This window comes from Diadema antillarum, unplaced genomic scaffold (assembly GCF_040938485.1).
Source record: "Diadema antillarum isolate AM-2024a unplaced genomic scaffold, OU_Dant_1.0 scf00000059, whole genome shotgun sequence".
Classification (NCBI taxonomy): domain Eukaryota; kingdom Metazoa; phylum Echinodermata; class Echinoidea; order Diadematoida; family Diadematidae; genus Diadema; species Diadema antillarum.
The window spans coordinates 158485-184928 of NW_027270948.1; the positions used below are offsets into that span (position 1 = coordinate 158485).

At 38.4% G+C, this 26444-nt stretch overlaps 1 protein-coding gene across 4 annotated transcripts in view; it reads right to left on the minus strand.

The window, feature by feature from the left end:
- The window catches only part of LOC139715992 (dual 3',5'-cyclic-AMP and -GMP phosphodiesterase 11-like), a 170761-nt gene extending 152459 nt beyond the window's left edge, over positions 1-18302 (minus strand). For all 4 annotated transcript variants that reach the window (XM_071627549.1, XM_071627548.1, XM_071627546.1 and 1 more), the window contains exon 1: positions 17308-18302. In XM_071627549.1, the coding sequence (XP_071483650.1) occupies positions 17308-18090 (783 nt within the window). In that variant the 5' untranslated portion in view covers positions 18091-18302. The remainder of the gene's footprint in view (positions 1-17307) is intronic.
- Positions 18303-26444: the final 8142 nt, after the last annotated feature.

The window sequence follows — 26444 nt, forward strand, 5'->3', positions numbered from 1 at the left end:
AGGGTATTTAACCTTTTTTTTTTTTAATAATAAAAACAAACACGCACGGTAGTCAAACTTTACATAAAATGTGTATCATAAAAGCACATTTTTTTCCTCAATTTCTTTCTCTCTCGTTTCATTCTCTCTTTTTATTCTTTATATACTTTTACATTTGTTTCTCTATATTGTTCTGCATAGAAAATGGTTCAAAAACCTAAACCCCATCTTGATTCAAGGGCAATCTACATGTAGCCATATATGTATGTCTTTATACCTATTGTGACATATATATGCACAGTTCTGTAGAAAGAACAGATATTATTGTTCTACATCATTCAAATTAACATAGCATTTCAAGGTATACTGATGTGGCAGTCAGTTAAAATTCTATAGTACAAAGGGCACAATTCAAAAAATGAGTCATGTCAACAAGACTTAAAGTAACCTCGTGGAAAGAATGAAAGCCAGATATACATGCACTAAAAGACAGATGCATATACTCTGCCCAAGCCTTTTTTTCTTCTTTTTTCTTTTTCTTCTTCTTTCTTCTTCTTCTTCTTCTTCTTCTTCTTCTTCTTCTTATCCTTATTATTATTAGTAGTAGTAGTATTATTATCATTATTATAATTATTATTATTATTATTATCATTATTATTATCATTATTATTATTATATCATTATTATCATCACCATCATCATTATTTCCAGTCAAGTTGATTACATACAACTAGGCACTGAAATACTTATTTGCAAAGTATTTCACTTTGAATCATACTGTCACTCTAAAGATTAATTACTTGATTACAAGGGTTTTTTTTACTTAAAAGCCTTTTTTTTTCAGAATAATAGTTTGATAATAATTACTACTAATAATAATTAATAATAATACATGGAAACAATGGAGTTTTATCATGTTTTAATTAACTAAATAGATCTATGGATGACACTGTGAAAGTCATGCTCAATGTTCTGATTTTCCTCTTTAAATACTATACAGAAAGACAAGAAATCAAAATGCCAAAGCCTTTGTCCTCTCCAAGAATGAAAGTATTATGCCCTTAAACCTATTTAGCAACATGTTTAACCCTCTCCTTATCATACATGATCTGTTTGCATATAATGCCAATTGCATTCTGAGGTTGCCATCTTCAGAAGGGTTAACTGACTCTTATCTATGTAGTGCTACAATGTCTATGCTCTATTAATACAAAAGCCACCATTGGTCAGTGTTACCTGCATGGATTTGCTATTTGATTTCATATCCATTCTCATCTTTCATCTTGCTTCAGAAGCATGACAAGCAACAGCAAAAACTGAATTTAATTGAAATGTGACAAAAGCTCATTTCCCAAGAAAAGACTCGGTCTAGTTATAAAATTGAATATCCCAGCCCCAGACATTTTGTAGAAAGTTGACATTCACTCTGCAATTTACATCACTAACAATTAAGCATGATACTGACTCATGTGCCAGTATAGGAGTCACAAGCTAAAGTAAGAACCCCTTTAATTCAGAGTTACGCCCAGTACATCTTGCCCTCCTTCTTCTTCTGACTTCAATAGGATTAATTAACCTTTGCGTGGCATATGGCTCACGAGGGCCGCGCAGAGATGTGATCTGATATGATTGAATCGCGGAGTTAGCAAGGCTGCAAACGAAGCTGATCGCTTCAAGAGAATTCTTATTATGTTGTTCTTCCTCAATGGCCTATTAATTAACTGGGATGATGACAAGTGTGTCTGGTTTCAACAGAGATGCTACATATCAAACATGTCCTCCTGCTCATCACACATCAAACATCATACCCAGCAGAGTCTGGCCGAACCAAAGGACAATGATCCACAGTATGTCCTTCACTGGTCTCTCATATCATAATTCTTTCTCCTGTCTGTTCTCTCATTTCAAGATTTTAGCAGCTTTGTCAAAAAAAAAGTATTCGATGCAAGACCAATCCACAGTTGCTTTTGCTTTTCCTTATCTTTAATGATACTTTGTCATACTTTGAATCTGCTGTGAAGCTGCAATTCTCAGCTGCAATAGAAACAGCACTAGATGATGGATGTTAACCGAAGTACATGTTGATAGGTGGAAGGTACAAAAATTCTCGAAAGGGTTCATATCAATATTTTGCCCCTTTGTGTGTACTTCTTGTTTCCTAGATGCAGTATGACCCCTAGGCCTGCTTTGACCAATAGCAATGTCTACAGCAGACAAGAAAGTATTTTTTTATTAATACATCTCTTTACATGACAGAAAGACATCCACATCTGCATTTACCATTGCCAAAATCCATGTTCATTCTGCTTTAGCTCTTATATTTTTTACATTTTTTAAGTGTAAAAAAGACCGAACTTGTGAAAAGTTTTCTTTCGTTGATCCCCCTTTTTAGTTCTTATTTCTATACCAAACCAGATATTCAATCCAGCTCTGTGTATAAGGAGGTTCCAATGATCCACCATTACTTTCTAGTTTTCCCTCTTTCCATTTATTGATCCATCTAACAAGTGACTGTTCTTCTCTAGTAATCTAATGATTCAGCTCGGTTCCATGAGTATGTATACATGCAACCTATCTTTTACTTCCTCCACATAAATATAGCTTTAAATGTACATCGTGCCTTTACCTCTTTCTTACATCTTTTCTTACCAGAACTTGTTTTAAATATAATTGCATGTAAGTAAATAACACATAAATGAAAAAAAAAAAAAGGTCACACATCTAATCCAGAGCTCTTTCTTTGTACCTTTCTATTCACCTATCTAGTCATCTATCCTTTGGTTAAACTTCTTTTCCTAATGCCAGCAACAGCACAACGAGGAGAAGATGCAAGACTGGTAAATGGGAGGTATTCTGCGCAGCACAGTCTAATTGCAAATATGCGCTCATCATTCGGAGTGTGCATGGTATGGCCATTTGATATGTGGCCGGGGTAGAAAGATGGGGTCAGGAATGGTGAGCATGCACATGTATGATGAGGATTTTCTGCACATTGCAGGAAGCAACATACAGTCCTGATTCTTGGACCCATGTGAGTGGAGGAGAGGTCTACCTCTAGCTGACAAATTGAGAATGAGATTGTGTGTGTGTGTGTGTGTGTGTGTGTGTGTGTGTGTGTGTGTGTTTGTGTGTGAGACAGAGAGAAGGGGGAGATGAATATTGCAAATACTATGACATAAACAAATTGCCCTACATTGACGTAAATAAGCACTGAATTGATCAGTATTTTAGTAGTAGCCATGACAAAAAATCATGGGTGTACATACTCGAGCAGGATTCGAACCTACGACCTCCTGATCACCGAACAGGCGTCATCTCCACTAGACCACCAAGCTTTCACCCGACAGCAAGTGTTGGTTCTAATCCTTATAGCATGCAGCGGGTACTGCTTTTATTATTCAAATTAGTGAAATTCTTCCGTCGATGATGTTTTTTCATTGCAACTGATTGACAAATTGCCCTACATCGACGTAAATAAGCACTGAATTGACATAAAGAAGGCACAGGGAGAAATAGAAAATGAAATGAAGACTGGTGGATAGAATGAAGACTTGCTTACAATAAAGACTGGCAGTTTGTAGCAAGAGTTTGTGTGTATGTGGTATACAATGTGCGCATGGGTATGTGTGCACGTCGAGGGGTGTAGGTATGATATATATGAGAATACATGTTTATGTGGTGTCTGTGGGTGTGGGTTTGTACGTATGTATGTTTGTTTGTGTTTGTGTGTGTATCAGTGTCTGCAGACTTGCTGTAAAGGTAGCTGAGAATTACACATCTGTTGAGACAAATTTTAATGCAATTATGGCAATACACAGCATCATGTATTCAGGTATATGAAATATTCTGGTCGGTACGAAATAAGTCTAAATGTACATTCCCACCTTCTACAATACAGGGAATAAAATACAGAAACATTACCCCAAAAAATTGAATAATTCCAATTTCATCTTCTGTCGACATCCATACAATGAGCAAATGTGACAGGATCAAGACATCATTGATGGATATATATATATATATATGTCCCCACTGCACTGTTTCATTCAAAGTGTCTCTTCTGAATTCCTTTTTTTTTTCTTTCAATAACTATGCTTTGGATTCTCTCATCTGGATGAGAGCCAATGATTTCAAAGATTATCATTACTGCCAAATGCTTTGCCTTAACCTTTGACCCTTCACCCTTGAGACTATGATCCCAAAACCCAATTATTTGATCCATGCTCATACATTCCATCCTCATGGGCAGAAGGGGGAGGGGGTTGCACATCAAATCTGAACAATCATGACCATAGCATTGATTGCCTTCTGTTGATATTTCTCCCTTCCCTCGTACCCCATTCCTTCCACCTCCCCCCCCCCCCCCCCATCCCTATGCCACCCTAAGACTGTGATCAAGATGACTCAGAGAGAAGATTACTCCCAGCCTAGGAGGATAATTGCAAATCACTGAATGATAGGACTGGAATCCTTTGCATTCCTTGTGCATGCTGCTAGCCGCATCCCTTGATGTAGGTTTGGTGGTAACCCAAATTCCTAGCGGAACCGGCTCCACAAAGATTGGTATACACTGCCTGTGAGAGTCAGGGCCAGAAACATGAGATGGTTCTACACACAGCTTTTCATTTTGACTATGAGAATGCCATATGTGCAAAGTATTCAAATGCACGCCTCAAATCATATGTGAAAAGTGCATGCATTTGAATGAAAAGTGCATGCATTTGAATGAACACAGTGAAATATTTGAGTCTTTTCATAAAGCTCCAATTATGATGTAAGTAATCACCATGTAATATGCATACATAATTGGGTGAATTATGTAAACATGTTTGTAATATGTATAACTTGCAAATCCACGCATGTGTAAATCTAAATATTAAAGTATAATGTACATGTATGATATGCACATGTGTATGTGTGTGTATCACTGTCTGTCTGTCTGTGAACTTGTAAGTGAGCAAGCACAGGATGCCTTGATTTTCAACCCAGCTTTTAACCTCCTCCCTACTTTCATTAATAGTACAAGAGACATTTACGAGAGGAGTAGACATCTTTATGACAGTAGATCATGGTCTTCATTGTGCATCACATAAGCATTCCTCTTCTCTCTTCATACAAAGTGCTACAGAAAGGCTAGGTCCAAAATAATGTGTTGAGACTGCCTTGTGGACCACTCCAATGATCAAGATTTATTGCCAGCAGTGGTGCACACAGTTGCTATTCCAGTGTGTGATAAGAGCATGGAGCTATGTGCCCTTTTCCATCCACACATCATGTGCTTCACGAGTCTAGATGAGGGATGATGTGTCTTCTTCTCTGATCTTGCGTCAATCTCAAGAATCCCCATCAGAGTAATGTTACCTGTTTGCTTTTACAAGTAAATATAGTTTTACAATCATTCAACATTATATGTTCATATAAATACAATTCCAGCTTGCACTTCTTAATTGATGGACTGCTCTGCCATATTGCTTCACATAGGCCCTAAAGATATTGTCAGACAGATGACAGTTGGTAGGGAGAGATACAGAATGTTCCTCCTTGAGAAGTGGGTCTGAATCATGAAAGGAAGGGAGATCAGAATAGTCAACTAACAGTCCATAGAAATCTACTAAAAAGCAAATTTGCAATGCTGCAATGCTTTTTCACTCATAGTAACTGCATCCCACAATATTCCTGACAACAAAGTCAAGATGAGTAGAAACAAAGAGGATATGTAGCACATCAGTAATTTGTCATTACACAGGCAGAAATTCCTCATTCAGTGAACTGCCTACAACTAACAATTTCACTGTTACTTCCCACTTCTCATCCCAAGGTGGAAGTACCCATGTAATACTGTATACGCCATATATTTCGTGAGTCTAAATTTTCGCGAATCACAAATTCCAGACGATTTCGCGAGTGGTTAAATTCGCGATCATGGAGTCCCGTCCCAAATGGAGAAGAGTACACGTGTACGTCACATTCACATCAAGATCAGAGTCAATATTTTTACGTGTCTTTATTTTCGCGAATAGCACCTGACTCGCAAAATTCGCGAAAATAAAAACCTCGCGAAATATTTGGCGTATACAGTACTCCCTGCAGAAGAAACAGACTGTTTCATGATTCTAACAATTGTATTACCTATAGGAAGGAAAAAGAAATGTCAGGATGGATATCAATAAGTGTACAACACCTGCTTTTTGTCAGTAGACATATGTATTGCAACGCTGAACACTGACGGGAAATTGAACCAAATGAGAGAGAAGGGAAATGGGCTACAAGGGTCATTCGAAAGCACTTGACCCTTGCTGACCAGTAAGGAACAGATGTGCTGTATCACATTAAGACTGTCAATATTTCCTTGTGGGACTATGAAATCAGGTGAATGAACATACGTATGTACTGTATGTACATTATTACACTTATTATCTTCTACAAAGAAAATGGTAGTTGTTTATGCAGTGGTAATAATACTTGAGATTTATTCATTTTCCATTGTAGGTTCCATCTATGTGTGTGTCCTGGGTTACTCTTGAATTCTTCTTCTTCCTGCTTAGGAAGATGGGAACTTATCTGATGCAATTTCTGTCCATAATGTTCATACATTTCATAACCAGAATGGAACAACAATAAAAGATATGACATGATAATAGGTACACTCATGTTGTATGTGATAGTGATACTTTTTGTAATATGTATTGCATCACAGTCTGTTGCACAACATGCAATCATGATACACATGATACAAGAGAGTGGTGATGAAACAAGGCATAACATCAGACAATGCATTGACTTCCTCTGTTACATTTTGCATCACATAGAGAAATTTGAGTGCCACAATTTGCACAACCAATAAAATAAGGATACACACAGCTATATTTGCCTCAACAACAAATTTCCACAACAGATGCACAGAGACACATACTCATATTTTCCACAATCTCTCCTTGTTTCTACCAGAGATTATCTCTTGGCTCACGATCCTCTTGATTTGGGTTGGCTAAAAACAAACTGTGGAGGGATCTGTAAGCATCTAGCCAGCCTAAAGAGACCAGTAAGAAAAGGAAGCCTAAGCATCACGAGAGCTGCTGTGTTATTTCTCAATCACGACAATGTTGGACGAGAGCCGTGTGCTACCACTAAAGAGCTGGCTGTAGTGTAAAGCATGCAGTCACTGAAAGACTACATGCATGATATTATGGGGTGCAGTCTTTGCTTTGAGGGTTACATCACACATAAGCATACACACAGCAGGTTTTGGCTTCGTCTGTTTTATAATCTCTATCTCACTCTCTCTCTTTCTTTCTATAAACAACAAATGTGTCTACCTACCTATCTATCTATCTATCTATCTATCCATCCATAGTGTCTATCTATCTCCCCTCCCTTTGCCCAGTGGCTTTTTCTTCTTCAGCTTTCTTGTTTCTTTCTGCCCTGCTATTTTATGCTACATTGCATGCATCATTTGCGAGGAGTGTACTCAATGTTTCCAGTACTGCCAACTGTTATCTGAAGGCTCTAAGTATTACATATCAGAGTAAGGGAAAAGGAATAAAGGTATTAAAGAAGGATGACAGTGCTAAGATCTTACATACTGCGCACATTCTCTGCTACATATTGTAGATGCCATCTCAGATGCCTTTTGGGGGGCACAATGGTGTATCATATTAACTACGTGTAGACAGGGTGATATGGTTTGCACAGCACTATCATGAAATGCTGTTAAAACAATTGAGTGCCCATGATGCTAAAACAAGGTGTGGTTAGTTACCACAAACGGTTTATCACACTCTTATGATAAATACAGGTTGCAGTTGGACAGTTTGTAATGCAAAAACATAGTATGTACTGGTGACAATGCATGTGCCATTCATCATCTCACATTACTGTCCCTAAGATCAAGATATGATAAAAAATCTCGATACTTGAAGTAAAATTGTGTGAATTTGGCATGGTTTACTCCGTTGAGGACGGTTTGATTTTGCTACAACACGCATTTCCCATAGACGCTTGCCCAAGTATTATACTTGGGAGTCGTCCTCAATGGGTTAAAAGTTAAATCTCTCCACATAGTGTAAAATGCCTCATGCCACTGGATATACTATAAATGTTTTTTTAATTTGTGTAATTAAAGTTTTGCGCCGAGCAGCTCAAAAACATATTCACTGGTTTTTAAATTCACGCTGTCCAATTGCTTACTCGCATGTTTTCATCTACTACACATAAGAGTCAGAATTTGATTTGACATGCATAAAAATTGTTGTACTACTGCACTGTGTAACATGCATACTCAGCTGTATGCATCATATATCACTTTATACCATGAGTGCCATAAATTATGCATTACACAAGTACACACATTTGACTACTATACACACAAACGATCTATTTGAATGTGCAACCTGCACAGACAGCTACTAACATACACCTATACACAGGTATATGAATACTACAATATGAACACACACACACACACACACACACACACACATTACTGCTGTAGTACATGTAAGTATTTATCAGCTGTCCAGGCTCACTATTCAACTCAATCAAAATATCCATGTGATCTAGAAAATCATGAAGATATTTTCGCAGGTTTTAGAATTTGTGATAGCCATTAAAATTGCTTGAAATCTGTAAAGATTTATGTACCACAAATATTTCTGCATGCTTTTACAGTATTCCACGCCTTTCAGATTTCTCCTTCTCATATTATGTAGGCCTATTTGCATACACACAAAATAATTTAATAAAAATATGTCTTCATTGTTATACTCCCAAATTGTAGATTAATTATTCAACTTCAGTATGTCACACATTGTTGTTAATCAAACATGAGTTGAAAATGAAGATGTATATGTTTGATGGATAAAGCATACATTGTGCATGGGGCACAGAATTCTATCACTATGAGTAAGGAAATGTTTCTATGACATTGAGATATCATATATATATGCAGAAGAGTTTCATGACTGAATCATGTAAGTCTTTGTAATTTAATTTCTATCGATTGTTTCTTTCAGTTTACAAGACTAAATTAACGGGCATTGTTGCATATGTTCAATAGTCAGTTGTAAATCTGATAAGTTGTTATACGTGGCCCAAATAGTTATCCTATAATAGCAATAAGATACAAATTCATGAGGAAACCCTGCAAATATTTGCCATTTCTGATTTTGATCAGATTAACTCGCCTACAAACATTAGCAAGATGGAAGTAATACAATTGTTTTGCAGACCACACCTGCACACCATTTTAGTGAGCAAGGTTTCAACATGAGGTATCATCACATTCTTTACTTGCTAATGTTACGTTAATACTACTGTAAAACACGATATATTCGCGACATGAAAATTTCTCGAATCGGAGCCGATGGCCTGTCTCACAGCATGAAATTTTTGCGAATTGCCACTGGTATCCAATGCATACTGTGTAGTCAAAAATTTTCGCCTGCATCTTGATTTCGCAAATTTTGCCGCGCGCGAAATTTGCAAAATCAAAATGCATGCGAACATTCCTTGTTTTACAGTATGTTCCTGGTGGCCATAGCAATTATGTTTCAGGCCACTATAGAAAAAATCAGGATGGATGTGAGACAACCAGGGGGGTGGGATGAGCAAGCATGATATATTGTAATTGCCGTAGATGCCCGACTAGATTTTTAAACTGTTAAAAAAATTGCTCCCGCAGTCACGGTGCAGGTGAGAAATCTAGGAGGCCAAAGCAAAATGGGGTGAACACAACAAAATTTGACAGTACGTAAAATTGTAAACTGTAATAGGCCATTTAACAAAACTTGGAGGCGATCCATGGTGGGATGGAAAGCATACAAATTCCCTGGTATCTCACGGTTCTTTCAAGTATTGTCACATGCTGCCATGTTTGCTAACAGTTGCTTCACGGTCGCTGAGTGTTTTGTCCGAATATGCTACATTTTGTTGAGGTTCTGATGGCATGCTATGGAGTATGGTAGCCATTACGTCATGTTCAATCATATCACGTCCCAGCATATGATGGTTTACAGGCCAAGTCTACAATGGCTCATTGCAATGTACCACAGTTTGACACGACAGGTGCTGGTCTGGGAGAGCAGTATAGAAGCCAGGCAAGGGAAATTTATTTCACTGTGAACATTAGATGACACAATCCTGTACCTACAATATGATGAGAGAAAACCAAACTCTGAAGAAAGCATTCAGGCCAAACACCTATAAGAGCTGTTATTTTCATGTATCCTGGTATTTTCGCAAATGAAATGGTCACAAACATTTTCCTGGGATGGTTTTTCTTTTTTTCATGATATGACAGCGAGGCTAACTGTACTAAATAGTACTAGAAGTATACATACGATAGCATGCACACCCAGCAACCAAGATCACTGCACAATTTTATCGTAACTATTGTTCACATTTTGCATATTTACTATTTCACCGTTTGATTGATATTTTTACATTTGTTTCCATCCCTGACTCACAATTGAGAACTATTTTGATGCACTAAATCTGGGTTTTTCTTTCATCTGCAAATGGTATTAATGTCTTTGAGAGAATGCAGCAATATTTGTAGAGTACTATCACATTAGGGAAAGTTTGCGGAAAATCACAGAATCTGTTCAAAGCTGTGAATTTTTGAAGTTTCAGTGCCGTCATCGCTGAATGAAAAGACTACAGCTTGTGATGTCACAGGCATAGAATGATATATGATAAAGATTTTTTTTTTTTAATTCTATACATTTTTACTTTTCTTGCATAAAAAAAGAGAGCACTTGACTTGTCTCTATCAGAAGGCAGAGGGAACGATATTACCCTGAACATAATGTCGACATATCAGGTCTAGGGAATATGTACTTTTTTACAAAACAAAAAAATGATATGAAGTGAAATTCTCTAAATATTTTCTTCATGTTGTTCTAGATGCACGCAACATCATACCCTGTTAGTAGCCTTCTCATCCAGCAGTGACTGTGCAAAAGCTTTAAAAAGTCATAATTTTTGAATGGATTGTCAGATTTTCTTTAAACGTTCACTGATGTTCTACTGATATTGCTGCATTGACCACTCAATTCATAGTGTGTATTATATATGAACTTGTCCCTTAAAGCTTGAGATGTCATATGGGTACAATGATGTAAAGAAAACATAAATATAATTCACATATTTTCACTTTTCTTGCATGATAAAAGACCACTTGACTTGCCTTGCCTTTTTCAGAAGGCCAGGGGGGGGGGATATTACCATTAAACATACGCTAGTAATATGTCAAGGGAATGAGTACTTTTTTGAAAATATGGTATTTTGTGGAATTCTCTTTATATTTCCTTATATCATTGTACACATGTGACATCACAAACTGTTCAGTCTTCACCTATGGGTGCAATAGAGAGGAAACTATTACTTGGAGTGGAATCAAACAAATAAAAAATAAAAACTTCATCAATCAACCCTTTCCTCCAAGATTCAGAGGTTCCAGTAGAGTTTGCACCAGACCCACAGTGGGCTAAAGGCATAAATGAAAGTATCGATTATATGTACAGTGTGATACAGATAGAATTAGGATGTATGGGAGAGTTTTTATTACATGAATGTTATCTGAATTCTTGTAGCATCTGTTAGACATCCTAAGATAAGGTAGGATCCTTCAAGTGATGTCACTTCAAGACAATGGATGGAATGTTGTGAAATACTATATTATTATGTAATCCTAAGCCACAAATACTGCTCAAAAGAACCCCCCCCCCCCCCCATGCCATATGCTGTATGTCTTGCAAGTGAGGGTTACTGCATTTAATACAGTGTGGCTAAGAAGTACAAATACACCAGACATGGTTTTAGCTCATTTCAAATGTCATACTCCCACTCTACACAAGTAGCATTCTGTGTGGGAAAGGATAATGCTACATATTATGCATCTAAAATCAAAGTGAGAGAGACTGCTGATGTTTGCATAGCATAAGAGTGGTACAGGAGTAGGGTGCTTTTTTTCTCCTATCTCCTTCCTTTTTCTTTACTCTGATGTACCAGGATTGTGTAAACACATGGGAAATGTATTTTTTCCTCTCTCTCTCTTTCTTCATAAAAGTTGTTGGAATATGCAAATCGCTGCATGCAGGTGCACGCCGCATTCGATTTAAAGAAAAGATGGTTAAAAAAAAAATCAAAATGCCTCATGCCCACAGGTTGAAATGCAAATATGCTCCAGCCAAGTATAGATTATGGCAGCTCATATTGATACAATGATGCAAGGTGTGTTGACACTGGAGGGGAAATCTGGACAGTTTGAAAGCAAACCAAGATGTTGCCGGTCTTAGTGGCTGGGAAGCTGTTCTCTCCAGCACACAGCCACTGTAGGAGCATGAGGCTTCACTCCCTAGAAGACACACGCAGAGCTACTAGTCTGACACACTGTCTCATAGTCAATACATAAAACAAGTCAGGTAGTGGCACTGAAAGATGCATATTTACACTGGCGAAATACCAACTTGAAAAATGAAAAGAAAAAAATACTGAAGTATTTTTTATTTCATTTTCATATGGCAAAATAACACATACTATACTTGGAATTTATCTGCAATTAACATCATAAGTAATGAATATGAACAACACATAGGCGATTCATGAAACATTTAAAAAAAAACATACAGAAATGTTAAGTTTTGCTTTTGAGTGAGCAGTATGTGAGCATTAACATTGGTGAAACCTAACAAATTACTGAAAGAATTGTCCTCTTTTTTTAAACTGCACTTTTGAGATGGGTCTATCAATAAGGGACTTCTACTAAAAAATATATACAAATAATCAAGCAACAGCTTTCAGCAACAGTATGAAAAGTGAGGGGGAAAAACATACTATCTTTTTTTTGTACCGTTTGCACCCACTGTGTATCTTGGTGGATTCTGCTACGCTCCTCCAGTTGAAACCTTGCGAAGACTTGAATTCAATTATCATTCAGTGCATGATTGCAAGGTGCTAAGTGTATTCACAAGGGGAATGATCGATCTATCTCTAATCATTTAAAAAAAAAAAAAAATCATGGAATCCTTTGACACAAAAGACTGCAGCAAACACATAGCCTTTGCCAACATCTTACTATATATACGTGATAAAGCTTTCCAAATACACAGTACCTCATCCAGTGAATTCAATTTGCTAACGCTGCCTTACAAGTAAATGGTTCTAACAGCAATTGAAACTAGGGGTATATCACCTTTCTTACAAAAATGCTGGCAATGAAATTTGGTAGACATTTGTCAGTCGCAACCAGGATATTACATAACAGGCCTCATGCATGGTCTTGTTTTAGATTTGTGTTTTTCCTAGAATTCTAGTGCCCATAGATATTGTAGATGCACCGTTGGATATGATGTATTCAGTATTGAGATGATTTACCATAAATATGTGTATAGCATGTGCACAATCACATGATGACATGTTAGATGAGACATCTACACGTAGAGACTCATATGAATCATAAAATATGATTTCAAAACCCTCACATTTCAACAATTTGACTACACTTCCCCTGCTAATCCACACTGATTTCCCTCAATAAAATAAAGTATGATTTCAAAACCCTCACTTTTCAACATTGTGACTATACTTCCCTCTGCTAATCCACACTGATTTCCCTTAATTTATAAAAACACTGGAGAGATGTGGGTCCCTTAAACAATCAACTAAGATGCCTGACTTTCTCAATGAATGCATTTATATCTCATTGAAAATCCATACTCTCAGACAGGGCTCTAGTCTTAAGATTTTGAAATCATGGTGATCTTGTTATTTGGTATCAAATTGTGTTTATACTATAAACTGATTTCAACATCCCTTGATAGTCACGAAGTCATGTCTTTAGACCTAAGAGACTGTAACCTGAACTTTCAAACATGCCACATAAGTTTGCTAAAAATCCACATGCTACGTCGTACAGTCAACCAAAAATGTTTGGCACATGAGGTACTTAAGTAGTTGAAGGCACTTGCTCAGCTGGTCAACCATTCCATATTCAGTCTAGCAATATTTTTCTAACACAAAAACAACGCCAGAAACAACAAAAACATGTATTGATTCATTCAATCTATAGCAATGTGCAAGAAAATAGACTAACAACTTTAGAATTAAGGTTACAACATTATACACGTATACTACTGCATTATCTACTTTCTATTTTCAACAGATGACTTTATAATCAAGGCAATCATTGATAGATTCATTAACTAAATCTATTTTGGAAAAAGCATATCGCAGCATTATAGATATTTATTATCTCAATCAAGTAGGAGAATGCAAATTAATTGAAGGGGGTTCATGATTAATGACACCAATTATAGCTGTCTTTCCCTCTCTCTTTCTCTCTTTCTCTCTCTCCATCTCTATCAATCTATAGTATATTTCTTGCTCTCTGTTGAAACCTCTCCCTCTTTCTCGCCCTCTCTCTCTCTCTCTCTCCATATCTCTGAGTACCGTATGAACAATCCTTAGAATCAGATCACCCCTCCTTTTTCTATTCATTAAAGTATTGTGATAAAGTAACCATTGCTCGCTCTCACACTCTATCATGATGGACGACTGCATCATTACAGACTCATTGACTGCCAGTTTGAAATTTAATGAGGAAGTCGGCTGGGCAGCCACACAGACAAGACATACTACATGTTGTACATAGACTCCCCTTGTTATAGTCCCCTATCCAGAGTGACTCTTCTTTGAACAGAATTTCCCAAGCACATGTTATGTAGCATGATCAGTTACATATTAAACATGATTAAGTATACAGGAATCATCCGTCATGTGCTAGTACCCTCCACTTTGCATTTCATGTTTAATAAGGCATGGCAGTGAATAAGAAAAAAAACTTTTGTTGTTGTTGTTGTTGTCTGCATTGTAAATGGACAAAACAATTATATACCATTGTGACATGTTATGTAGCTGGTTGAAATTTGAGTTTGAAGCCCTGTTTTAACACACCTTGTCTGGACAACATCCTGACAATGTCCAGAGAACAAACACGGGTAACATTCCTCTCCTTGGGCAATAAACACACAGAAGAGAGCAAGAGGTACTGTCTTAACAGACACAAATCATAAGCCTTGTCCAGGTAGGTTTCCATAGCAACCTAGCTGTTCATGCATGATCCAATCCAAAGAGTGAAAAATTGGATTGACGAAGAGCATTGTCTATCTGCGCCATTTTCTAGCAAAAACTTAGCATTGTCAGATTTGAATACATTCATTCAAAACATGCTGTATTGACAACCCATTCGTGTTCAGCATGGATTTGCATACAGTAGGGCTGCACGCTAACCCATTTTTTCTACTAGTCCGACATGTCTGTCAAACCAGTAGGTACCTAGTTTTTCCACTTTTTACTAGTCTATTCCTGAAAAAGTTACTGGTCCAACAGTGATTTTTACCGGTCTGGACCATCAGACCAGTGCCAGTGTGCAGCGTTGTCTATAGGATGACTTTGACCATAGATGCTATTTTTCATGTACAGAATTTGCAGTTGAGAAACACATTTCACATCATTTAAGAATAGTTCAGAGTAATACCAGAAGAAAGATTTATAGATGCAGAGAACAAACACTGATTTGAAATGTGTACATTTAAACAGGCAACAGTGTTTATAACAAGACAGGATTGTGATCAAAGTAATGTGTTCGGCACGCAGTGTCATTTTGCCTGGATTATTGCGAATGCATGTTGTGTGTGTCGGCCGAATCTTACCTCAAGAGCAACTTAACAGTAGGGCTGTTGTCCGGATGTTGTCATAGCAATGTCAGGGTATTCACCCTAGGTGGCCTCGGGTAGACAACATTTACGCAACAGCAAGGGGATTCTTAACAGGCAGAGCAACAAAAAAACAAAAAACAACAAAAAATGTCTGTACTTTGTTGGGGTAACTGATTAGAAAAGCTCTGAAGACAGGAGTTTCACTGATGTTGTACAGTGATCTGACTTTGACCAGGGAGGTGGGACCACCTCCCTGCTTTCACGGAAAAACTTGTTTGTTTGTTGTTTTTTTTTCTTTTACCAAAGATACCCGTAGATTGCTGTGTAGCAGCAGTCGGGCATCCACGTTGTCTTCTCTACTTTGTTTCTATCATCATCCCACTTATTGGTAGGTGGTTACTTGTCCAGTCTAAAAAGGAAAATTGGTTAGTACTTTCTGGAGGCACAACAGGATAGACAGGCATTGTAATTTCTGCTCATCACGAGTATAGAGATGCCTATTGGGAATAGGAAGACAGCAATCGTAGGTTAAGAACAATTGAAATAGTTTGTAATAAAACTGTTTTAAAGAATTATTGTTACAAACTGTTTTTGCACTTTATTCTAGTCTCGACACTATCACCTGAATAATTTAAATTATTACATCTGAGGGTTACATCTGAGGGTACACTTTGTAAATTGATTGACACAGGAATACTCATTCCATTATGTCTACAATTTGCTTTTTTTTTTAAGACAGCAGATTGTTAATTTACTTGAAATCACTAAGCACAAATTGACATTTCAAATAATTTCTTTTTGATTGTTGGAATTTATCTAAAGTTGAAACAATTTAATGATGCATTTGTGCATATCAAGCACTCATGGCATATTCTGTGCTGTTCTCTGCTTTAAGATGGATTACCTTCTTTTCCTTTCCTTTGTTTTAACAAGTACACTGTACATTGTAAATTAGACTTTGTTCATCGATACTTTTCCCTTAATCAGAAATAAAAATGCACTGAATCATTAGCACACATCACGGCCTGTAAGTCACCTAAATGTACAGTATATGTAGCATCACATATCCTTTTCATCCTACAATTGTAGGTACTAAAACTACCAATCATAACACAAAGACCTAACTAGTGAGATTTCATCATATTTGCCTACTGCTTCATTAACTTCCTGACCATAAACATGCACATTGCTCATCTCATTATTATCAAAGTCATGCTGCTTACATCAGACAGTCCATTCGATCCATTTAATTAGATGTAAATAATTTTCATGTCGATAGCTGGCACTTTACTTTTAGTTTACTGCAGATAGTCAACATTGTCTGGTATTCTTCACTACACTGGTGAATGACAGTCAATGTTTTTACGTTTGTGTCTTGTAACACCTACACTTGCCTTGCAGCCCTGTCAATTGTATCTAATCACCAAACATCTAATGGCAATGCTATTTGTATTGTATGGTTGTGTTAATCTGGGGTTAGAATACAGCAAAGCAATTTGCCTTACAACAAGTTGAATTTCTTCTGACAAATTCTTTAACAATTGTGTTTGTATGAAGTACAATAGTTCTATACACCGAGTACCTGAATGACCGGGCAGTAAGCTGTACTTACCTCATATGCATTCGCTATGTTCACCGTTTCTCCAGTCTCTGCTACATATCCCACAATGCCCTTTCTCCATGGCACCCGAATCTCTTCCCTCGCCTGCTCAACGGTTGACTGAATCGTCACATCAAAAAGCTTGGTTGCCAAGCAACATTTCTCCGTGCCTTTTCCCCGGACCAAGAACAGGGACCCCCGGTCAGCCTTCGTGAGGATCAGAACATTTTGCAGGATTTTGTGACACAGGGTGCTGAGTTCCAGCTCATTGGCAATATCCTTGACGAGTTCGATAAGGACAGCTCGGTCATCCAACTGCTTCAGCTCGTTTAAAGACTTCCTGGATCGGGTTGGTGAGGACTTTCCCTGGTTGAGCAGGTAGCTGGGGGTTCCAAGAAAGCTTGGCGAGCCGTCTACTGTCTGAACCATGCGTCCCAGCGATCCTCCTGTACCCTGCACCTCAAACTCTGAGGCAGAGACTTTACGAACTGGCGTGTTGCTACCGGACGAGCTGTTTGGAGAGTGGGGAGATTCAGCCACTGGTGGTTTGGTGCTCTGTGACACAGCACGAGCAATGTACCAACCGTCAATCATAGATCTAGTAGCTTTTCGAGCAAAGTAATCATGTGCAAATGCTGGGTGTCCATCCAACCAGGTCTCCATTTTCTCATACTCCACTCGTTTCAGTTGCGACTCGCGATCCGCCTTGTCCCTCTCAGCCCTGGTCGGCTGCTGCTCCACCGGAGACCCCGGTAGGCTACCCGTCTTCTCCCGGTCACCCGGCGACAAGGCCATGGCGGCTCACACTACTCTTAGCTCTCCGCCTCAGCAGCTTAAAAACGGGGTTCCAGATCAATAATGTTCCACGACAATTCCTACAAGTTTTCTCGCTTAGTTGCATGAGAGTGATATTCAGCCCTAGTCATTTATACAGTGTTATGTATCTCATAAACAGGTATATTTACAAGATGCTTTCCTACCTTCACGTCCAGTGTAGCAACACATCAGACGGCCTTCACACGATAATTCCAGCATATGATGGGGTGGTGGTGAACACGCTACTGATCATACTGTACGCTTTCTGCACAGCGTAGTGTATGCATAACACACACAATACACACTGCTAGGCTTGAATAGTGAGCTGAGAATGAGGACTGAGCCAGCTACCCCCATCCACCGCCGTTGATCGCGTGCGATGTGCGAGGGAGCCCAATTTCTCACTTCGCTAGGCTAGCCTAGTCTACACATCAGAGCTCCACTTGTGTTTATCATCTCTTTTTTTTCTTCTTTTTTTCGGATGGCAGCTATCAATGGCGTGATGCTGTTGGCAGTAGCGGGAGGGAATGCATCGCGATGCTGGGAGTGGAGATGAAATCGGTGGCGGAGATGGGGAGTGATCACTTGTCCTGTGGCCGTCTGTTCAACCCATTAGTGGTGGCGGTTATGGCAGTGGCAGTGGCGGTGTTGCTGAACTGGATGGTTGTGGGGGCCGTTGAGAGTTGTAGCAAAGATCCTGGTTGTAGTAACATCTTGAGCTGGATCCGAGATCGAGGACACACACATGCTCATCGGCAAATAGTTGTCAAGTCGATTGGGAATGGGATTGGTAGCTGATAAAGGGGAAAGTTTAGAGGTGGGAGAACGTGGTGGAAGGATGGTAGTCGAGGTGGTGGCTGTGGTGCTGACATTGTGGCATATGTTACGTAGATCAATTAATGATGAAGCAATCAATTTTCCCACGTTAAAAAAAAAGGTACAGGGAATGTGATCATCGGTGAATAAGTTGCCATTATGATCCGACTGAAACGTTAGTTTTATAAATATACGCACATCCAAAATATTCCCGATGACGGTTCCATTGTGCAGTGAGACAATTCTCACACCGACAGGTAATGACAATGAATAAGAGAAGAGAAAAGAGAATGCTAGAGTTGATAAATTGATCACGTGATCGGTGACGGCTGCTAATCCCAGCTTTGAGTGGAATTCTGACGTCAGCGTAATATCTGAAATGTGTGTGTGGTGTCTGTGTCTAAAAACTACTCCGTAACAGCGAATTTCTAGTAACCTCTGTTGCTTTTTTTTTTCATTCCATCGATCCCGAAAAACAAAAGGAGTACGTCTAATCAGCAGCTTGCGTGTGTCCTGTCCCTGAATGTGCAATGTGGCATTTCAGTCTGGTCGCAGTTGTTCACTTTCTGAAAGAGGAAGACCCAATAATGTCTTCTTCAACTTGGCAGGCTAGCACATAACAAATATGCTTTGCCACAATTTGATATTATCTTAAATGAAGAAAGAAGACAAAAACAGGACACTTGATATTGTGGAGAGCCATGCACCCCACCCCCATGCACCCTTCCTCCTTCCCAAAACAACACTTCATGTACCAGATTCCCATGAAGATGACGTCATTTCAGGACACGTCATCGCAACAAAACATTCTCGCTATTGACAAACTCTTATGAATCTCTCAAATGTTGGGCTTTTCCCCCCTGAAATTGTTAGACAAGATGTAAATCGTGTGAAAATGTGTGATTGATTCGGCTTCCTCAATCTTAAGAGCATTTTGCATAAAATTTCACACATTTGTCTGTTGTAGTTAGTGTGTATAAGATATGCAGATTTTGTTTTCTGATATTGTTATACAATGTGTATCTATGGTAAAAGTGTTTTTTTTTTAAACAGATTAATTGAAAATAGTGAAAATGTGGTTCAGTTTTGTATTTTGGCACGTGGGACCACCATAGTATGTAAATGTGCAGACAATGTGCCCTGTGTGGCTCAGGTTTTATAGGCATTTGACTTAGGGTTTGGTATAAATATTATGTCCGGAATAGTACATACACAGTAGGTTTGGGGTTTTTTTTCAGTGTTAAAGCAATATATTGTTATAGTAACGGCGTTTTTTGTATCCAAAGTATACAGTTAATTGTGCGCTGAACACTCCCTCAGTTTACAGTATTTGAGTTTAGGTTTGATATATTATGTGGCTGTGTTCTTATGATTGTGCAACTTTTGTCACATGTCGGTGTTAGACAATGTGGCAACCGTATTTTTAGGGAAAAAATATATCAGTGATTTGCTCACTCCATTGGTTGGGTTTCTGCATTGAGATTTTGGAAAGGATGTTCAGTTTTAAAACGAGCAGAATATATTTTTGATCATCGTTGGGCATTGTGCTGCCATGGCACCACAATGATATACATTCATTTGTTTGTTTGTTTATTTGTTTGTTTGGGGGTTTGTTTGGGTTTTTTTTTTTAAACATCAAATCACCAGTTTTGCTGGATGAGCTAACATCAGCCCATCAGGTCAGGTTGGGGCATCGGTCATAATCAGTGATAGTTTTAGTTATATTTGTGTTTGAATTCAGTGCATTTTTGTGTTATAATGTATTATTTGATAATGTTTGTAACTGTTTTACATTGATATAGCTGATTCTGGGTGCGTGCACTGGTCGGGGAGGAAGGTCTCGAGCCTCGGTGATTATGTTTGCCTTTTCCTCCCCTGGCAACCAGCGGCATGCACGTGGAATCACCACAATTTTTATATCATGTAATACGATTTTCTGTTTGTATTTTATGTCCGCTTGTATTGTACATGTATGTTGAATTGCCGAATAAATAATAACAATAATAATAAACGAATGACGTTGTAATGATAATGGTACACACTTCGAACACTATTTTGGGTGACGTACAATAATTACAAGTTAATGTAAAATCGATACACCCTGATTTGATGAATGCGAATATAGGATATCGGCGAAATAGAAATCAGAATGAATCGCTATAGTCATAATAAGCACGATGTTTTTACTCGGCAATGTTTTAAGTTTCCTCTCTTTGACAACCGACTGTTAATCGTGGGCTTCCAGCCGTCTTATAGAAAAAAAGGGGGGTTTCAGTAATGGCAGCACTGACGTAGGTGTGTTGATTCACTGGCCTGGGTAAACGTTTAGCACGAAGGTAAAAAGAAAAGAAAAGAAAAAAATAGCTTTGTATCTGTTGTATGACTTCCATTCCACACCTCCAGCTTCTCTCGTTCAGTTGGTCATCAACTAATTTACACCATTAGAATCCCCACGACTGCAACGTCCTGCAAAGTCCTTCATGCGTACAGGTTTCACTGAGAGATGGATGGATAAGGCGCCAATAAGCCTACATCTGTTGCACTGTTGAAACCTTATTTGGTGTTAATTCGTTTATTATGGGTCTAATCCTTCTGATTGTCATCTATCTGTTCATTTTAAAGACAACAGTGCATGACTCCAAAAGCCAAGACAAGCAAAAAAACGAAAATAGCGATATACCTACACTTCAAGAGCAGTAATGTTTTCAAGGAGAACATTCGTGTCGTCAGAAGCTCACTAAGTGGTATTGTCTTCTTAATCGTTGTTTATGTAATTTCCGTTTTTATGGATTGTTTTAAGGAGCAAAATTACATTCATTAACAGCATATCATTATAGACGAAAAATTATCATGGCAAAAACATATTGAGTGTGGAATTATAGAATTAGAAAACTTAGGAAACTTTTTGTACCTAGAAAAATATACAATTATGACATAACACTTTTACATTCCGCGTTATGACTTATGGACTAGAAGTTTAAGGATATACATACCATTCATATCTACAATCTGTATTTTTGTTATAAAAGCAATTTATATTTTTTGATTTATTATATTAGAAATATTCATTATATCTATACACTAATATTTACTTATTAGTAAATTTAGTGTATAGATGGTAGCCTCGCGTCCTCGAGTGCGCCCCCTGAAACATACCTTTAGTAAACCTTACATTTTCCCCTTCTTCTATGCTTTTTATAGCAATATAAGAATAATATGTATTGCTCGAACAATGCGATCACGTTTAAGCTTTTGACGAACGCACATTTCAGACGAATGGCAAAGTAAAAGTGGCTCGCTCGCTCTGCCCGTACATAATAGTAAAATGATTATTATGATGTGTAATATGATTACTGAAGGTATGATCATAGTCCTATTTTTTACTGCCTTTAATTCCCTAGACATTTGAATTAAAATGTTCTGTAAATGCGACTTTTATACTCTGTTTTTACAAAAAGTCCCTACCGTGATAACACCCTCGCTGAGGATCTCACACCACGTTGCAAGCACGGTCACATAATGTACCCCCGCATGTTATAATCGTAGTCCTTCACACTAATATTTTTTTCGCCATGTTTAATTTCCTAGAAATTTTCTTTTGAAGGCTCTATAAACGCGACTTTTGTACTCTGTTTTTACAAAAAGACACTACTGTGGTACCCCGCTCGGTCGCTTCACTCCCTCGCCGAGGATTTCACACCGTCACATAATGTGCCTCATCGAGATTTTGCCCCCCCCCCCCCCCCAAAAAAAAAAAAAAGTGTTCCGACGCGCTTGATACATATCTATTGCGGGTAGTATGATTTGGAGAGATATTCCACAAGATCTAAAGAATATAAACTTACGTAACTTTTTTCTCAAATCTTTACGAAAATATATCTGATTGAATAATGCTTGATTTATTGATCCCTCAAAATCCGGCAAATAACATTACTTCTGTAAATATTGCAATCACGTATTTGTATTACTGAAAGGACTAGCCTCGACTATAGTCTGCTTGGTATTGCTGGTTCTTTTTTACCAACTGCAATGTTCTTTAACTTTTGCATTTCCGTCTTTCTTGCATTTTTGGGGGGTTTTATTTGTCTTTTTTTCAAATCACACATTCTGCATGACAAAAGAATACATACATGTATAAAATAGCATTACACGACGCATAAGCTTAGCATACTGTCTTACAAATTAATTCAAAGTACATACATACATTAAAGGGTGTGCACAGTTCTGGTTGAGATGAGGATTTGATGAGCTTTTAACGTTTTGCGAGATATTCAGAAACCTCTCTATGAGATGTCAAAGAGAATGCAATTCTAAGGGATATCAAAAGTTTATGTGATGAAAATCGGTTTTGAAATGGCTAAGATATCTAAAAACAAGGTGAAAAAAAAGAGATCCTAATAAAAAGCGTGGCCTGTCGCCTTTTATTATTATCACTTTTTTATATCTCAGCCATTTGAAACCCAATTTTCATCAAATAAACGTTGAATCCTTCTTAAAATTACATGCTCTTTGATATTAAATTCATATAAAGAGGTTTCTCATTATCTCACTTGATAGGAATGTTAACCTGAATCCCCACCTCAACCAGTACTGTACAGTCCCTTTAAGAACATGACAGCATTCAATGTACATGTATAAGACATATAGCATAATATCACACACACACACACAAAAAAAGGTTCAGAAGGAAATCGTGTAAATAACAGTTGTATCTAAATGATGATTGATTGTTCATTCTGAATATGTCATGTCGTTAAGATAAACGAATTTTTTTTTAAATCAAAAAGGGGATTTAAATAAATTGATTTTAGAATTGTGCATTTCTAGACATTGTAATAACAGAAAAGCAGGAGACCTGGATCATAAGCAGCAGCTTGACATGGATCGAGGCCTCGCGGTAAATTCGAAACTTAAATTCGACTTCCATAACGGTATAACGGACGTGTCTACAAAATAGAATCAATAATCAACTCTAAAATATCGTAGTAATTTGTGAGGTAAGAAAATATAGACGGGAAAACTACAACAAAAAACAAGAGACCCGGGGATCACGCGCTCACCTGAGAATCGCAAGTTCACCTTCCATGCATTCTTGCAGACTCTTACCTGAGAACATTGGAAACTTATGGTGGGGGTAGCTTTGAGAATGGGGGTATGGTGTCCACTTACATATTCCATCACACTGGTAAAAATACCTGCCAAGTACACTGTACTTTATAGAATGTTGGATTATGCAGCTTGGGGGAAAAAGACTTAAAGCCCTATCACTTTTGATTAGAACTAGAGATAGATATTATTGAATATTCATTAATCTAGGAGGTTTGGACCCCTGGGCCCACAAGGAAAGCATGGTGCCCATTCAAACACTTTGAGATCTTATCCCCATGGGAATGCTACTTGCCAAGTTTGGTGAAAATCCATTATGTTGTTTTCAGCAAGAAGATGAAAATTTAGGCCCGCATTTGGACCCCCTCCCCCCCCCCCCCATCCGATCCCGCTTCCTTGGGTCCCAAGGGGGTGGGGGAGGGGGAGGGCACCCCTGATTCTCCCATGAACAAACTTGAAGCAGTGGTTATCAATATACTGACTTATTGTATTAACTTAGCTCAATCACTTCTGGTTCTATAGAAAATCTGTAAAGGTTCCTTACAGGAGGGGGGAGGTGGGACCCCTGGGGGCCCTCCAGGTTGGGTTGGGCATGGTTCCCATTTGATGGAACTGAGATTCTATCCCCCTAGGGATGCTACCTGCCAAGTCTGGTGAAAATTTGTGATTGGGTTTTCAAGAAAAAGATGAAAATTTACAATTTCGGTCCAAATTTCGGCCCCTGCCCCCCCCCCCCCCCCCCCCCAGGAGGGGCATGATGCCCATTTGATGGGAATGAGATTCTTCCCCCCTAGGGATGCTACCTGCCAACTTTGGTGAAAATTCATTATGGCATTTTCAAGAAAAAAACGAAAATGTACAATTTGGGCCCCATTAGGACCCCTCCCCAACCCCCTCCCCTGGGTCCCAAGGGGGGCACCTCTGATTCCGCAATGAACAAACTTGAAACTACAGTTATCAATGTTCTAATTCATAGTATTAACTTAGCTCTATCACTTGTGGTTCTAGAGAAGAAGATTTTTTAAGATTCCTTAATTTGGGGGGGGGGGGGGTTGGGCCCCCCTGGGGGCCCCCAGGTGGGGTATGGTGCCCACTTGAACAAATTGAGATCCTATCCCCCTAGGGATGCTACCTGCCAAGGTTGGTGAAAATCGGTAGAGGGGTTCTCAAGAAGAAGATGAAAATGTAAAAAGTTTACGCACGACGGACGACGCACGACGGACGACGGACGACGGACGCCGGACGAAGAGCGATCGCAATAGCTCACTTGAGCCTTCGGCTCAGGTGAGCTAAAAACCAGTTATCATTTTATTTGTTTTCAAGATGCATTATTCACTATAATACTGTGCTTTTTGACTATTTCATTTTTATAATGGATATTAATATTTGGTAAATAAATTTCATTCCATTCCATTCCATTTCTATACCAGAGGGCCCTACCATTATAACTACCTTATTAGCGTTGCCAGGTACCCATTTATACACCTGTGTCGAGAGGGACATGGTTGGTAAAAACATCTTGTCTGAGGACGTAATCACTGGGCGGGAATCGAAATATTGTTATTATTATTAAATGCATAACAATATATGAAAGTTCTGCTTCTGTGTGTAATGAATAGATATTGAAGAAAAGGACAATTAAAGAAGGTCTTTGTCAGAAACATCAGTCCAAATTTTCGGCTCCTGCGTTTGTTTGTTTGTTTGCTTGTGTGTGTGTGTGTGTGTGTGTGTGTGTGTGTGTGTGTGTATGTGCGCGTTTGTTTGTTTGTATTTTACTATATGTATGTATAATTATACCGAAATTATTATGACCAGCAAAATAGGAAACCAAAGTTTGTCATCGAGTTATATAATTAAAATCTGGTCGTCTTCAACTTTGACCTACTAGCTTTCCATTCTTCTGAATAAAAACAACGCAAAAGAAGTAGAAGAAGAAAAAAAAATAGACAGCGTAATCCCCCTCCCCTCATTGTACCTGGGGCCGCGGAGAGTTTGTTTTGTTTTGTTTTAAGTGGGGTGGGGGAGGGGGCGCGGGCCGGGGGGGGGGGGGAAGGTCAAGGGTCAATGATAATGGACCCCCTCCTTGCCCTGCACTACAATGGTAAGAATCGGAAACCTCGGAAAGTCATGGATTTCGTTAAATTGTGACCAACCCCCAACCCCTGCCCATTTTTTTTTAATCTTTTTTTTTTAAAGAACCATAATTGCGGGGGCTGCAGACCCCCGGTTCTGTGGTCCCTTTACAAGACTAGGACCTGAACCAGATCCGCAATTAGACTGTTCAATCTCATGTGTGTATCACACTCTAATCGCAGCAAATAATGTATTACCTCGCGCGGACGAAAAACATGCAGACGCAACCTTTTCAAGGCCTCACAGTCTGAAGAAAAGCCGTTCACAGAGATTTACTG